Source organism: Mixophyes fleayi, chromosome 5 (assembly GCF_038048845.1).
Source record: "Mixophyes fleayi isolate aMixFle1 chromosome 5, aMixFle1.hap1, whole genome shotgun sequence".
NCBI classification, from domain to species: Eukaryota; Metazoa; Chordata; class Amphibia; order Anura; family Limnodynastidae; genus Mixophyes; species Mixophyes fleayi.
In genome coordinates, this window is record NC_134406.1 from 21343686 (window position 1) to 21360693 (window position 17008).

The 17008-nt window shown below is 40.0% G+C and overlaps 1 protein-coding gene across 1 annotated transcript in view; it reads right to left on the reverse strand.

The window, feature by feature from the left end:
- The window catches only part of LOC142158128 (putative acyl-CoA dehydrogenase 6), a 115101-nt gene that overhangs the window by 37053 nt on the left and 61040 nt on the right, over positions 1-17008 (reverse strand). Inside the window, exons 4-5 of the mRNA XM_075211797.1 lie at positions 8326-8455; positions 2627-2733 (exon numbers count right to left, since the gene is read on the reverse strand). Of these exons, the coding sequence (XP_075067898.1) occupies positions 2627-2733; positions 8326-8455 (237 nt within the window). The remainder of the gene's footprint in view (positions 1-2626; positions 2734-8325; positions 8456-17008) is intronic.

A 17008-nucleotide genomic window follows, 5' to 3' on the forward strand; every position in this document is an offset into this window, starting at 1 on the left:
GTGTTCTTGTCACTCTCCATTCTCCAGTGACATTGCTCAGTGCCATTGCTCACAGAAAGAGGGGTAGCAGTGTTCTTGTCACTCTCCATTCTCCTGTGACATTGCTCAATGCCATTGCTCACACAGAAACAGGGGTAGCAGTGTTCTTGTCACTCTCCAGTCTCCAGTGACATTGCTCAGTGACATTGCTCACACAGAAACAGGGGTAGCAGTGTTCTTGTCACTCTCCATTCTCCAGTGACATTACTCAGTGCCATTGCTAACACAGAAACAGAGGTAGCAGTGTTCTTGTCACTCTCCATTCTCGAGTGACATTGCTCAGTGCCATTGCTCACACAGAAACAGGGGTAGCAGTGTTTTTGTCACTTGACCAAAAATTGACTGGAAATTAATGTTATTGAGGTTAATAATAATGTAGGAACAAAAAAAAAGAGCCAAATTATGTGACTTTAGAAAAAAAAAATCCAGAACCAAAACCAAAATACACAAGGGCGGTTTTGCCAAAACCAAAACACGAAGTTAATCCAGATCCAAAACCAAAACCAAAGCATGGGGGTCAGTGAACATCTCTAGTTTAAAGTGTTTCAAGTACATGTTTGGTAGAATCTTTTGTTCTTTGACAGAACAAAATCCTTCACTTGACACAGCTCTGTGATCGATTTGCATGCAAATTACTATCCACTAAACAAGTGGGGACTAGCAAACCGAATGACAGGACTTAATTAAAACGTGTTCCTGCTTTACACTGAAAAACCCACACCATGTTAATGCTGAATTGTGACACTTGCCAGTCATTTAAAAAAAAAAACAAAAAAAACAATTAACTTCTCAACAGCAAATAACTTTTACAAATTTGTGAACATTGCTGAGTGGGGGATGCAGATGATTTGATTAAATTGTTATATATCAAACATTCCACAAGTATCTGCCAAAGGTGTAAAAAGTGTGTACTTAAAGTGAACATTCCATGTTGTGAGCTACAGATGAGGAAATTGTGATGTTCTTGTTGTGTACAAATGTTACTGTTATATAATCAGGAGCAATGGTCTTTTTAGGCTGCAATTTACGGTCAATTAGATATAAAATAGCTATTTTGCTTTTAATTAGGTAATTAACATATTGTAGCCTTTGCTGATTCAGACATACAGCCTCCTTTTTAAGAATTGTTTTTGAATTCATATAGACATAAAGCAAGTGCAGTAGATGTATTTAAAATGACCCCTAAGTTTGGGAGAAGGAACCAAGATTAAAATTGGCAACTGATTGAAAAAAGTGATACAGACATCCAATCGGAATCAGGAGCTGGGTACCATTACTTGCTATGGGTTCTATTAATAAGGGTGAGAAAAGCCAGGTGTTCTCCCTGTTAATCAAAGACTACTGCCGTGCCATCGGAGAAGCCTACATAACAAGGATCGCCGGATTATCTCAGGATGGCGATAAAAGGATAGATTTATTAAAAATATATATTTATTTAAATAAAGCATTTGTTCAAATAACAAAAAATGTTTGGCCAAGTAGAACTGTAAGCCGGGTGGACGCATCCGCCAGATGAAGACTGGTTCCCGCAAATTGGTAAGACTATTCTTTTTTTTTTTTCTTAAAGCACATTTTTTATTGACATTTTTTACATTATTAAAAAAACCTTAACAGTAAACTAAAGCTAACCCCCACGCAGGAGTAGTAACAGTATATTGTAATCAAACCTACAATATTTAAGCATAGTGTAAATCAGAAAATATTGGTGGTTAAACATGCAATATGAAGTGTCCTTTGTCGCAAAAAGTGGTCTTTATCATTTCAAAATAAGCATATATAGGTCCGAGTATGAAGGAGCGGGGATTATACAATAACCCTTTAACCAAGTTTGTTTAACATTTCACAATAGAAATCTGGAAAGCACAAAGGTCGTCTCTTGCCTTTATTACGTATTTGGGGATGTAGAATGTTGCACGTACGTATGGGATTACCTGAAGGCCACATATTATGCCAATATGCAGGAACAAGTTTTAGTTTATTGGGACAACATATTTAAATAAGATAGAGGATGGAGAGGGCACTCTTGTTTGTGGGTGGCTGCAATGACTTTTCTCCACATACAGGGAAGTGGTAGAATCAGTCTTGGTCTCTGCCTTCAATCAGACGCTTTCTGCTCCTTCTGTGAGCACTATTGTCCGGAAATTGCATTTCTATGCACCTTACTTCATTATCAGTGTATGCAGATGTACAAAAGTCAGTGATCAATGACTTGCTGATAAAGAGCTGGCTCATTACATTTAGGTATTGACATTGTTACATTGCAAAGGTCTCCTAGCAGCATTCAAAGAGAACCTGTCACCTACATACAGTGGATGAGGTCATTTTGTAGGTTGAAGCAATACTCATTGGGCCCATCAATTCACTTGTGACATTACGGAGAATGCAGCTCGTTAGTTCTCTAAGAAACTGCGACATCACTGAGGCACGAAGAGTCTAAGCAATGTCACCGACCCTTAGTGAATTCATAGGCTGCATTATCATATGGCAATAGTTTCAGGCCATACAATGACTGCCTCCAAAGTATGTAGGTGATACTGAGTTTTCTAACCAACTACTTTGCTGTAATCCAGTTCCTGGCTTTACCTACTTGCCACATCGGATCCAGCTCCGGTCTCGCTGACACCCAGACACGCGACTACATCTCCAGCAATAGTTGGTGCAAGGAACTTGCGCTTCAATTCGTCACTGCCAAACCTTCAAATCACACAAGAAGGAGGAGAATCAGCAGAGCTCATTACATACTATCTGTATCCTGCAACTGCTTTGACATCACAATATTAACAAGATTTTATATGTTTTTGTTTAGTATTACGACTAAAGAGTGAAACTTTATTTTCATAATTCACCTACGAACCCAGACTTATAAAATGGGACCAGTTTCACTCCTGTTTTCACCAAACTGGACATTTAACCCTGAGACAGAGGGTTTTCAGAACCCCAGGGTCTTAGGTGTTGTTGTCAAAATAGATCCCTTGGTGGAATTTGTGTGAGGAATCCTCTGGCTTTCGATCTCCTTGATTCAGAGTGGTGCGGCCAAAAATTGTTTTGGGAGCGATGACGGTAGATGAAAACAGGAACTGACAAGTCAAATAATTATATAATTTAAATAAGAACCAAATGTAGAATCCACGTGTGGTGAAACGCGTTGGAACACAACACTGGACTATAGTTTTAGAAGTTTGCACATTATTTTGTTATTTAATTTTCATTATTATTCTTACTATCGACTTCCATATACTCATTTTTATTCACTAGATTTCATTATTGAAGTTCTGGCCTATTTCACGTATTTTATTATTTCTTTTTCCCCTATTTTTACAGACCTCTTTCAGTTCATTTATTACTTCAGTTTCATCATTCTATTTTTACACATAATATTTATTCCCCCCCCCACCAGCTCCCAATCAACATTTTGAAACTTAAAACATCTTGTAGCTTGTTACCACAATAAGCGTATATCCCACCTTACTCTTTTACATTTAAATTCATTCATCTTTTACATTATTTATTAATCTACTTCACTTCGCATTTATTTAACTGTTTTCCGGTCTAACTAGGTGGAGGATTACCGTGATTGTAGTGCACATAACATTTCCATACAAGCCAAACGCACATGTGAACCCATAAACTAGTTATGGACAAAATATCAAAATCACTTTGTAAGCAATACCTTATTCCACACGAAAATCAGGTGGGTAGTTGGGCAGATGACTGAAAGGATTTTAAGAAGAGGGGGGATTTTAATGCCCGTTTGAAACTGCTAAGATTTGGGGAGTTTCTGAGAGCACGAGGGAGATCGTTTCAATGGAGGGGGGCACCACTACAATCCATCCTGAACAAAATTCTGGTTCTCATCTGCAATGCTGCACCCTCCTACATCTCTGTTCTTCTCTGTATACCACCATGTGTGCCATGGTCTGCCAGTGATCTACTTACCACCATGTGTGCTATGGTCTTCCAGTGATCTACTTACCTCCACCTCCTATTGCCACCTCCAAGACTTCTCCCATGCTACATTTATACTCTGGAATACCTCAGCCAGTCAGACAAACCTCCTACCTTCATAGCTTTAAGCTTCCTCTGAAAACACATCTCTTCAGCGACGCTTATCAAATTTCCTAAATATACTGGTATTATTTAGTTTAGAGGTTGAACACTCCATCCTCCAGTGGCGGAACTACCACTGGGCCCAGGAAGATAATGGGGCCTGCTGCATGGGGAACTACCAAGCTGTGGGCCCCCAATTCTTTCCTTCCCACATCCCTGCACCGGGGCCCATAGCTTGCTAGTTGCGCCTCTGCCATCCTCTATCACCTACATCTATCCTCCACAACTTACTTACACTTCATTTAATTCAATCACTACATCCTTCAACTTCATCCATCTTCACCTGCTCAACGCACTTTATATTTGTGCTTGCACAGAAACTAGCTGGGTGACCGGTTCATATAGCATTATGTACACATGGGGCTGCTCCACGTACTGTAGCTCTCATTTCTATTATCTCTTTTAGATTGTAAGCTTTAGCAAGCAAAGACCTCTCACCTTTTATTTCATTGTTTGTCACAGCCTCTGTCAGTCAATGGACTTTTTATTTATTTTTTTCCACTGATTGCACAACACAGTGGAAAATGTTGGCATGTAAAATAATCATAATGTCCAAGAAATACAACCTTATAGTGCCATCACATAGCCTCCTTATAACCTAACTTAGCCTTTTATAATGCCTATAGTGAACTCCAATGTCATACTTGCCAACTCTCCCTGAATGTCAGGGAGACTCCCTGAAATAGGGGTGATCTCCCTCACTCCCTGAAGAGTCTGGCATTCTCCCTGATGCTGAGCCAGCGTGGTTGGCTTCGCCATCTGTGGCACGATGACACAGTTCAGAAATTGTGTCCTATGTCCAAGTATTGATGCCTATGGAGGTGGCCATTTTCATGAAGACCAAGTTTTAATCAAAGACTGACAGGTAAGACAACATGACTTCAGTAATGGAGACAGAAATGTAAAAGACACTTCAGTATCTAGAGATTCATTAGCTGCTTTTCTTTAACGCATAGTTGCCTATTCTCCTGGAATGTCTGGGAGACTCCCGCATTTCTGGGAGACCTCCCGGGAGAGTAGGGCAACCTCCCGGTTCTCGCCCCCCTCAATAGATAAGTGGCGGGGTTTAACGCAAATATCGCGTCAACTTAGCCAAAATTACGCAATTTTTCAAGTCCTGCCCTTGCACGCCCACCGCCCCCTGGATCTCCCTGAAGCCAACGAAGAAAAGTTGGCAAGTATGTCCAATGGGCTGCAGGTCATTATAGGAAGTGAAGTCTTAGTGCTGTACACAATCACAGTGCTACAGTTTCTATAAGGAGTATCAGTAATCAGATTCTAGCTATCATATAGTGCATTCTAGAAAATGACAGCTAGGATCTGATTGTTGCTATGGGTAACACCTCCATTTTTACTCTTTATAAGGTTTGATAAATCTACCCCTAAGAATGATCACATGCACAGTAGGCGTAACAGAGTTTGTTTGGCACTGAAACTTAGCGACTGTCTATCCTCATTCTGTCTAAGCGGAGAACATTTATTGTGGCCTTATTCTTTAATTGCATTTTACAATGATATATAAACTGCCTTTGCCAGTTGTAAAAAAAAGTGGTTCTGTTAAAAAAAACAATTCATAATGACGGCTTCCTTTAGGAGTTAAGCAAAAAAAAGAGAGCACTATATAATGAACTCTACACTCCATATATTAAAAATGTCCTCATCATTTTTATTTTATTTTGAAGAAGGGAAAAACAGGGAAAAAAAAAAAGTAATTTTCACTTACTCTGCAGTGTCATTGGTATTATGCAAATTACATTGCAGATTTGACCTTTAAAGAAAGTGAATAGATGGATAACGTGTAAATGAGAGAATTAGACTTGTCAGCTTCTTTTCAGGGAGCTGTGTTATATAGATGAGAAGGATAGAGAATGTCAATCTGTATATCGTCTTCAAATATCTACAATTTATTTTCGCAATTTTTGCAGCGGTGCGTGAATTAGCCGGTTGTACGGACAAAAGAGCAAGATTATTTTACTTTTGGCATTTCTGAAGCATATTAACAAGTCTGAAAACTATTATGTCACTCACAACAATCCGCCTGCTGGAACTTGTAATGAATGCCCAGCATTACAAAAGAGAAAAGTTCCTCTAGCGCACAAAACTTTTGAAGGAGATTGCACTCACAGTAAATTAAAAAAACTAAAAAGTAAACAGTGATTTGGCACTCTAAGGCATTTCCATATAGGCTGGATTGCGAGAGGTCTTAATAGCTTCAGCAGCAGAGGACCTGTGCAATCCCCTTAATGAAAGAAAGCCTTCAGTTATATCATTAGTCAATAGGCTGTTTTGGCGGTCTCCTGTGGGCACTGTTTATGGGATATCATTACTAGAAAGATGGGCATTCTCTGAGGCCGGCAGCTTGGCGTGAATCCCAAGCCATTTCGTAGATTAATTTCCTTGAAAATCCAACAGCGAACTGATATATGATCGGCTACAACAAGTGCTTCAATTATTTAACGAAAGAACAAACAAGGCATCATCAAACAGCTACCTGTGGTTTTAAAACTGAAACAAACCCCAAAACTAAATTTCCTTGAAAGCCAGAAATGCTTTGTACACTAAGAACATCATTCAAAAGTTGTTCACTGCATTCTGCCACATTTAAACAAATTCATCCCAAGAGATGGTGTATGCAGGGACAGCATAGACACTTTCAATATATTTTGCACATTCAGACAATAGAAAAAAAATAAAATAAATAAAGACCACAAAGGACTTATCCTTAAAGTCATTAGTGCTCATTCACTAATTCAGCAATTAGGTGCAAGATTTGCATTAAACCACAAACAAACAATCAGACATTTGCTTTCATTATGTAACCTGCAGGACACAGATAAAAACTGATTGTTGGTTTATGCAGCTCATACCCCATTCATACTGCACCAAAATCCCGGATTTTTCCCGGGGCGAGCTCAAACAACCCGGGTCTTGGTGCAGTATGAATGGTACAAGTCCAAAATCACGGGTCTAAAAACCCAGGTCTTCATCCCGGGATTTATCGAGGGGTAATTCCCGGGTCGGACCCGGGTTGCCTGCACTATGAATGGTGCAACCCGCACAGAAAACAAGATGATTGGCTGTCTGCCTGTCAGTGAATCATGAAGAACTGTGGGGCAATGGTGAGGGGTATGTTTTATAGTACAGATCTGTGTGCAGCATATCTCACAGTGATTCTACTGTGCTGTGTACATACATTTTTTGGAACTGAAGGTGACCTCTCAGTTTTCTTTATTCTTTATTAAAAGGGGAAAGAGTAAAATGTAGTAATTGGGTTTGGATTGTGAGAAAATTAAGAACATCAACCAGAATAGAGCTACAAGTACACTAAATTTGGAATATAAGTAGTATATAAAGGTCATCAACAATTAAAGGTCATTTAGCCAGTCCCTGCAGCTGTATAATGCTCATTCTTCAGCCACAGAGGGGTCACAAAGAAGAAAGCTCAATGTACATGTCAAGTTGCTGCCTCGTTTTTTTACCATAGAGTAAAATTAAATTCTAAGCACCAATAGTTATTATCCCTGCACCTTTAAATCACAATATCTTGGTACACACCTTCTTACCATACCTTTTTGTAAATATTGTGCAGGAATCCGAATGATAAGTTCAGTCGCTGAGTGATGAAGAAAGGTACTTAGATCCCAAATACTATACACATTATTATATTGATTGCGTGAATCATCACATCCCCAGATTATGAGACATATAAATGCTGTGTTCCAGCATTAACCAGTCACCTTTCAATGACATCACCATTTTTCAGCCAATGAAAACTGCTCTGGTGATGACTCCCACAAATTGCCAGGGCACAGACTTGTGCAGTATGAATAGGGTCAACCCAGAAAATTCCCGGGTCCGAGGTGCAGTATGAATGGTGTTACTGAGCTGGGACGCTCCGAGACCCTGCAAAAACCCGGCTTCAAAAACCCGGGATATTTCAGGGGCGGCAGTATGAAAGTGGTATCAGTGAAAATTTTGCACCTAATGGCACTAACTGAGCAGTCACAGTGTGAGTTACAGCTTTGTAGACTTTCTCTGAAATGTACAGTATGGATTGGCTGATTCATAAACAGGGGCAGGGCCAATAATATCACAGCATCTCAAGTAACTGCAATCTCCTATCTCATTAGGACTGCTCTAAACACATTAAAAAAAGAAGATGAAAGGTTGATCAGTTACCTTGCGAGAGCCGGTGTAGCCATGTCAGACTGAACTCCTATGGCCATCGGTATCCCACCGCAGTTAATATTTCCAAGTTCTTCTGCAATGGCCATACTATACGAGAAGTCCAAGCCCATTCCACCATATTCTAATAAAAGACAGTGCAATGACCATATTACTAATGCTTGAACACAACATACTATAGGTACACATAGAAGATTGTTCTAACAGACTATAAGAAAAGTGGGTTTATTCATGTTCAGTTAATTAATCTTTCCCATGGAAGCAACCATCTTTTTTTTTTAATCCATTTGAATTTAACCAGAATTAGGGAGGCAATGTCATTAAAGTAGAAGAAAAAATTAAAGTATAACCAAATCACTAGAGAGTAAAGTTGCTATGATGTTTAAGTAACAGTTTATGTACTATTTAATCAGAAGATTAAAGATCACATTTTACTTACAGGCACTGTAGTAGAGGCAGCCATTGTGTGTGTTGAAATAATATTAAGAGAATGTAGGATATAAATTCACCAACAACCAGCGATGTCACCGAGACCCTAACTGACCAATATTCATGAGCCTTGACTAGTATGCAAATGAGGCACTGGTTCCCAATGAGTTCATTGGCTGCATTCCTACGACTGGCTCAGACTAAGATATAGCTCCCTACACTGGAGGTCACGCGCTTGACGCATAAAGCAAAATTATCTGGTTTTCCTTGTCACCTAGAATTTGGGTTCTGGCGACCAGCTGCCAGCCCCTGTATCCATTCTGATTTGGTTGGGACGCAGAGATATTTCACAGCAAACAAGTCTACAGTGAAAATGTTCATCCTCTGTGCCTGCCCCCTGCACAGATGGGTTGGTCTGAGATCTGTCCTGCAGAGCATGTGCAGCCTAAGTAGAAGAAATTGGATCTGCTGACAGTCCTGAAGTGTCACTATATTTCTGTGTCTTGGGGGTTAAAATGAAAGGGTGTGCTAATGTGATGAATGGAAGGTAGATTGGAGGAGAAGGAAGGATAAAAACAAGGTTAAAAAAAGAGAAAAAGAAAACTATGGGAGGTAAGAGAATGAAAACATTGATAGACAGAGAAAAGGAAAAGGGGAGGGGGAAGGAAGAACATGGGATGGAGACTGAATATGGCAGATGAAACGGTCTTGTTTTTCTATGTTCATGCTGTATGTACAAGACAGAGCTATTGTGACAAACGCTTCGGGAGACTGTCAGAACAACAGCCAAATAAACTGTGCAATAACTTGCTCTCACCAATTGCTTAAAATAAACCTTTAGTTTGTCATTTTTGCATCCGGTTTCTCCTTGTAAATCACACAATCTCCATGATTAGGAAAATTAATTGCAACACTGGCGTGTGCCAACTACTCCAAGCTGTGGCCAACCACTGGAGGTGCTGCGGGTAAAATACAGTTTGTGTAAGCAGCTCTTCTACATTACACAGACCACCCTCAAACTAGCACGCATGTCACATGTCCTTAAATCACCATCAGCATTACATAAAACTTTCTGTTATAAAATTTTCTTCTAAAATACCACCTGGGTTTGCCTTATGTATGGCATACATTAATCATGAAGGGGAGGGGGACATCGGGACTGTCTTTATTGCACGTGGACCTTTGCATTTTTGAAGATCTGTTTTACAGTGAAATAATCTTCTCCGTCAAAATGCAACTGGAAGGGGCAACATGCATCCATTAGAAGTATAGGACGTGACAATGTCCACCTGTTCTTAGATTTATAAATAAATATCAAATCCTTTAGTGGAAAGGAAATTGCCATGAGCCCCTTGCTTTAATCTAGAAAGCAAGTGTGACAGGATGGACCGCCTATGCCACTCTGTCTGCCGTTGCTGGGAACCGGATGGGTTTACTTTGCCATTGTCCCCTTTCGTTATAACAAATATGCCCCTCCTGTCGCAGTAGGAGGAGCCTGCTGCCACGACTGGGCTCCTTTATGGCACCCAGAACCACGTTCCTTCTGGGTAACTGTCACTGCTAGTGTACTCCTGTGCTGATACACTTGGGCAGGTACCCCTGACCGCTTACTATGGAAAAGGGTGCTATGGATGGATCCCCCCTGGCCTATCACACTGGCCAAAGCTGCTGGGTAGCGGCAGAGCAGTGGTACTGGAGAGCTGGGTACAACCTCAGAAACAGCCGGAGAACGGATTAGATTTAGGGTCTAATCTGCAGGTCACAGGATTACAGCAATACTGAAGAAGTTGTCAAGCAGGGTCTTGAAGCAAAGAGTGATGTTTTATTTCGCTCAGGTGCCCTGACAAGGACAGTTCCACCGATTAAAGGTATCAGTGGTCAGGTCAGATGAAACATAAGAATGATACATTTCAGTGTACAAGACAGTGCTTTTTATACTGATTTGGACACAAGCTATTTTTAGAATCAGGAAGCAATGTGTTTACACAAACATGGATTTACATGTATTGCAAAGCTAACAATATTTACGCTTATCTGTGATATCTTAAAAACTTGCTGTGATACCCTGCATCTTACAGTGGACAACAAGTCTAATTACATCTTCCCATGACCCTCACACATCAAAAGGTCTAATTAGCATGAGTCCTGTCTTCGAACAGTTGCATAATACACATTTCCTCCAAAGAAATGAATTCCCCAGGAAAAGTTGTAAACCACAAACAAGACATTTCCTTACACAAAAGGCTTTCAAAACAAAGGTTAATTGTATCATATATATATATATATATATATATATATATATATATATATATATATATATATATATATATATATTTATTTATATTTGAGGCATTTCCTCTAGAAAGGTTAAAACAGAAAAAAACAAATTTTCTCCCCTTGTTCTCATAAATTAAGGATTTCCCTTACCAAAATATACACAATATCAAAAATAAGTGCATGTGCAATTATATAAATAAATGTATACCATAAGTTATTTATAAGTGATCCAGTCACAGCAAGGGACGACCCTAAAATGTGCCATTATCGCTCCTTTATCTCATTTTAATATTCTCACGCCGGAAAATGAAATCTTGCTTTTCAGTACTCCGTAAAACCAAGCGCAGACTTGTGCGCACTCCGTACTTTGTGGTTAACGTATTCCCTTCACACAACTACAATCAACAGATGCTCCTCTGCAAACACCACTCTCTTGATCCAAAAACCTACGCACTCTGGCGAAAGCCTAAGTGCACTTGTAGCCTTTTTGCGCTTTGTAAATGCTCCCCGCTTGCTTCCTTCCTCCGCTATTGGATTATCATGAGTCCTTTTGAACCTGTAACTATCCGGCTCCTGCGACAATTAGAAACTTTGCATCTGATGTTAATAATGCATATATGGATTTACATTATATTTTCTTGAACTTTTATATTATAGAAATATTCTTTGCCTTTCTTTGGTATCAGAAATTTGTATGACTCCATAAAGACAAACAAAATTTCTACATTTCCAAACTTAATTCTAGCTGCTCTGCCAATAGCTGTTACATTATTTATAAATTATATATAATGCTCTTCAAAACATATGTCAAACTTATTTTCTCCTAACATAAGTTTAAAGGATGTGCTATTTCCCTCTTGTCCATAGTGTGTTAATCACTATGCACTATACAAATACTGTAATTGCCTTTTGGGTGAGAGCAGAAATGAACAGGTCATGACATTTTTTTGAACACAGAATGTGAGGGAAGATAGGACTCCCTTTTATATCTAATCACCCGTTCACAGATTGAGGTCAGGTCAGGCAGCCCCCAAAACTGGCTTCTTTTTCTGCAGGAATCAGCAACGCACCTGCTGCCCTCAGAGTTGGACATGAACGAAGATGACAGATTCTGAAGTGCCAGTGTATTTAATTAGCACTGTTTAATACAGCTCTCAAAAGAGGAGACTTTCTTCTAAATTACCTAGTGACTCCCGGTTAAAGATTATTATATGTCACGGAGTATTCTAATTGCAATAACTGACTGAGAAACGAGTGTGATTAAACAGATTGGCACATGCACAAACGACACTATTTCTTTGAAACAAAAAAAATGTCCCCTATAAGTATGATTTCTTTTCATTTTACTTTCTGTTAATGTTGAATGATATAAAAGAGGAAGTCATTCTGGAGACAGGATCATTAAGCGGGGATACCAAATATCACACACTTCCTTTTCAGAGATCCCAGTAATTATTACTCTGCAGTAGATACAGAGAAAGGAGGAATGGATACAGAATACTGGAGGACTCGAGCCATAGGGGAACAATCAGACTTAGGAGCAAAGCAAAAAAAATAATGCAAAGTTGCACCTTGGCAGAACCAAGGGTGAATGGGTCAGGACTCTGAAATCTACCCCATGATGTGACACGCTGGGGGCACTCAATCAGTAAACAAGCCAAGGCCCCCTGTAGTGTGCCTTATACAGGAGCAACAAAGCCAAGCTAGGCTTCTGCCTGCTGTTCTCCACCTCCCCTCCAGGGGCGCACTAGAGCCCAGCTTCCAAAAACAATACATATTCCATTCAGTTCTACCCTAACTTTCCACTGCAGCTCTCTTAAAAAGAAAATTAGGGTTCAGCAAGTTTTCTTTCTCCGCTTTAGAACACACAGCTGAAGCCACAGTCTACTTAGGTCATTTCCGAACCTCAAAATGTGCAACTGTGCCTAATTGTCTGCTTCATGCACAGTGTTTGCCTATAGAATTCATGCATATCAGTTTTTGGAACTACCCCAGCGAGACATTTTGCAGGTTGGCGGATCTAGCTGGAGATGTTTATGGTGGAAAGAGTAAAAAATATCACTTCAATATCCATCCTACTCTCACTATCCAATGTCACCGCTTTTGTGCTTTATGAGGTCATGGCAAGAAATAAGATACAGGTGTACTGAATCGAGGACATACCAATCATTTCTGACCGGTGGCAGCAATGCATCCCAGTACTCCTGCCAGTAACAGCAATCAAGGCTGAGAAGCAACAACTGATTGAAGCTCTTATATATCTTCACTGTCTGCCAAGTCTTCGCATTGTGGTGTTGAAAACCTCAACAGTGTATTGCCTGGCTATAGACTTCAGTTTTTCCTCCCCCTATTCTACAGTCTTCTCTCCTTGGACCACAGAACCATTCCTTCCCACTCGCCCTCCTTGGGACAAGCTCCTTGGTCAAGACTGTTTGTTTCTGAAAGCCATTCCTTCCAAGAGGCCACTACCTTTTAGTCTACACTCCAGGAGTCTCCAACCGGACCTCCAGTAAGAAAGGTCTGTGACAACAGGAAGTATTTTAGTTTATCAAAACAAAATAAACATATTTGTAAACTGAAATGTTATTATAAAGACATCAAGCCTCCACTAGCATGTACACAAAGATCAAGCAGCTGTTTATGTTCCTGTGTACTTCTCCTGTTGTCTAATTCCCAAGAAATGTATCTCAGAGCTTTCCAACAGCTGCGTGACTTTACAAACACTGGATAAAAAACAAGATCACTTTTCAATCACGTTGCACGAGCAAATTTCAGCGGTTCCTGAAAACCGATTTACAAATGTCACCAAGAGGGAAGAGTGGTCGGAAACCATAAAAAGTAAATGTGAAACAAGAGCTTTTGTTGCACAAGATGTAGAAGAGAAAAAAGCGGAGGCTGCATTAGTTTATGTGGTATGTAGATGAACAACGGCAAGGTTATGTGGAACAGAGCACATTCAATGAAGCCCATATCTTGTTGAACATCACTGATAGTATTAACAACATATCTAACTTTGGATTTGGAAGGTATGACAGGTGTATGTTACCCCTGGGCACAAATAATTTAAGGCTGTTTGGCAGCTACCGCTGAGGAGTGCAACAATGTTTGTTATTATTCCGAGAGTGACCATGTTATTCTATGGCGAGTAAAGTAACAAGATACAGGATAGTTACAGTTGCAGACAACCTTTACGGTCCTCAATATCACCTGCAATGATTTTTTTTTTACAACTAATTATATAAGTAAATGTATTGTCCGCTTTTGGGCAAGCCCCTATAATATAACCTCTCCCTATATCAAATACGGGTAGGGTCTGCTGGAAAGTCCCCTGTTACCTAAAGCTTGATGGCACCACAGCCGGTTCATATTCGCTGCAGCCGAAAGCAGTCTATAACGCTCTATCTCGTCTTCTTCACTACAGCACTATGGACCGCTTATCGCAGAGGACAGGATAAACGGAGAACCAGCTTCTGACTTCAGGTAATTGGAGCGGGATCCTCTCTATAACTGGGGTTGGGGGGTTCATACTAAGTAGGAGTTTCCTAGACTGGAAAACCCTGTAATGAGGTCACTAATCTAAGAGATAAAATACAATTCTTTATATCACAGATATTATAATAATTATTATTATTATTATTATTACCACCATTTATTTATATAGCGCCAATAATTCTGCAGCGCTGAACAGAGAACTCACTCACATCAGTCCCTGCCCCATTGGAGCTTACAGTCTAAATTCGCTAACACACACACACACAGAGACAGACAGACAGACAGACAGACAGACAGAGACACAGGCTAGGGTCAATTTGTTAGCAGCCAATTAACTTAACTTAATTACCAGTATGTTTCTGAAGTATGGGAGGAAACCGGAGCACCCGGGAGGAAACCCACGCAAACGCAGGGAGAACATACAAACTCCACACAGATAAGGCCATGGTCGGGAATTGAACTCATGACCCCAGTGCTGTAAAGCAGAAGTGCTAACCACTAAGCCACCGTGCTGCCTTATTTCACAATAACTGATACATGAAAAGTGTCACTTCAGGAAATTAATCACACTGAGGGCTTGTGCACACCTGTTTGCTTTTAATCCACTAACAATGGCCTGGCCAACTTGTGGTTCCTTGTGAAACTACAAGCCCCAGCATGCTTTGCAGTTAGATAGCCAGCCAATAGCTGGCAGAGTATGCTGGGACTTGTAGTTTCAGAATACCTGTTGAGCCACAGGCCTGCACTAACATTTATGAGCTCTGTTAAACATATGGGGCCTGAGTCATTAAGGAGAGCAAAGCATAAAAAAGGAGTAACATTTGCATCTGGGCAAAACCATGTTGCATTGGAGGGGGAGGTAAATTTAAAATGTGGGGACAGATTTATAGTTGGGGTAGGGCATGTCCTAGATCAACTTTAAATTTCAGTGTAGTAATAAAGCTATTAAGTATTTGTGTGCTACATGAAAAAACAGCCAGTATTTAACTTATGCACAAAATAATAAACTACTTTGCACCCCTTGTATTGTAACATGGTTTGTCCCAGAGAACATTTACCCATTTTTTGCCTTAATGACTCAGGCCCATGATGAATAGTTTCTTACAGACTTGTTCCCATCATTACGTACTAAAATTTCAACGCTGCATTGGAAATGCTGGGACGCGGCACAATCTATATCTCATGCGTTAACACGTGATACCAGTACAAAACATTGTATAGATAAAAGCACAGTGCATGTAAAACACATCTATAAAACTTTACCCGTTTTCCCACAGTATATCTAAACAAAATGCTCTAACACGTTGAAACTCTGCCACGTTCTATTAATCTCAGCCTCCGGAAATAATTTATTGACATGTAAATTACTGCTAATTAACATGAATTTGAAAAACGACATGTCGCTGTGCATGAATCAAGTGAATACATTTATATCCATTAAACAAATGCAGAAGTATTTGGAAAATTTAGTAAATTCTTGGAAGAAAAATAATCATTATACCATATGCAAGAGCGAAGCAATGTGATAAAAACGTTCAAACATCATCACAGTTATTAATAGGGTTAGGACGAAGAGAAAATTATCTATTTAACTGAAATACGAAACGTCACCCGACGGGATCCGCTCTGTTCACCCTGCGATGAATTGAGCAGGTTTGGAACTTGGAAAGAGATAACAATAATGATACCAGTTCTTATGGGGAGCACCTCTACCAAACAGCTGATAGAGCAGGATACATTTAGGTTCCATCAGATGTTGAGTAAACTTCTCATCTTTGCGCAAGTTCTTCCCACAGGGATCAATTATCCTTATTTTCCGATCTCCATCCCTGCTCCATTTGTTTCTCAAACACTGGGGGGAGTACGAAGAGCACATGTTGTGTGTTTGTATATAGCTTCAGATTAAGTCATCTGATACATTGTATTCATCTTGTTTAATGCAAACATCATCATCACCATTTATTTATATAGCGCCACTAATTCTACAGCGCTGTACAGAGAACTCACTCACATCAGTCCCTGCCCCATTGGGGCTTACAGTCTAAATTCCCTAACACACAGAGAGACAGACAGAGACTAGGGTTAATTTTGATAGCAGCCAATTAACCTACTTGTATGTTTTTGGAGTGTGGGAGGAAACCGGAGCACTCGGAGGAAACCCACACAAACACAACACAGCGCCGTACAGAGAACTCACTCACATCAGTCCCTGCCCCATTGAAGCTTACAGTCTAAATTTCCTAACATAAACACACACAGAGACAGAGAGACTAGGGTCAATTTGATAGCAGCCAATTAACCTACCAGTATGTTTTTGGAGTGTGGGAGGAAGCCCACGCAAACACAGGGAGAACATACAAACTCCACACAGATAAGGCCATGGTCGGAAATTGAACTCATGACCCCAGTGCTGTGAGGCAGGAGTGCTAACCACTTAGCCATCTTTAATGAAAGATCCCTAACTTCTTGGACTCATGCA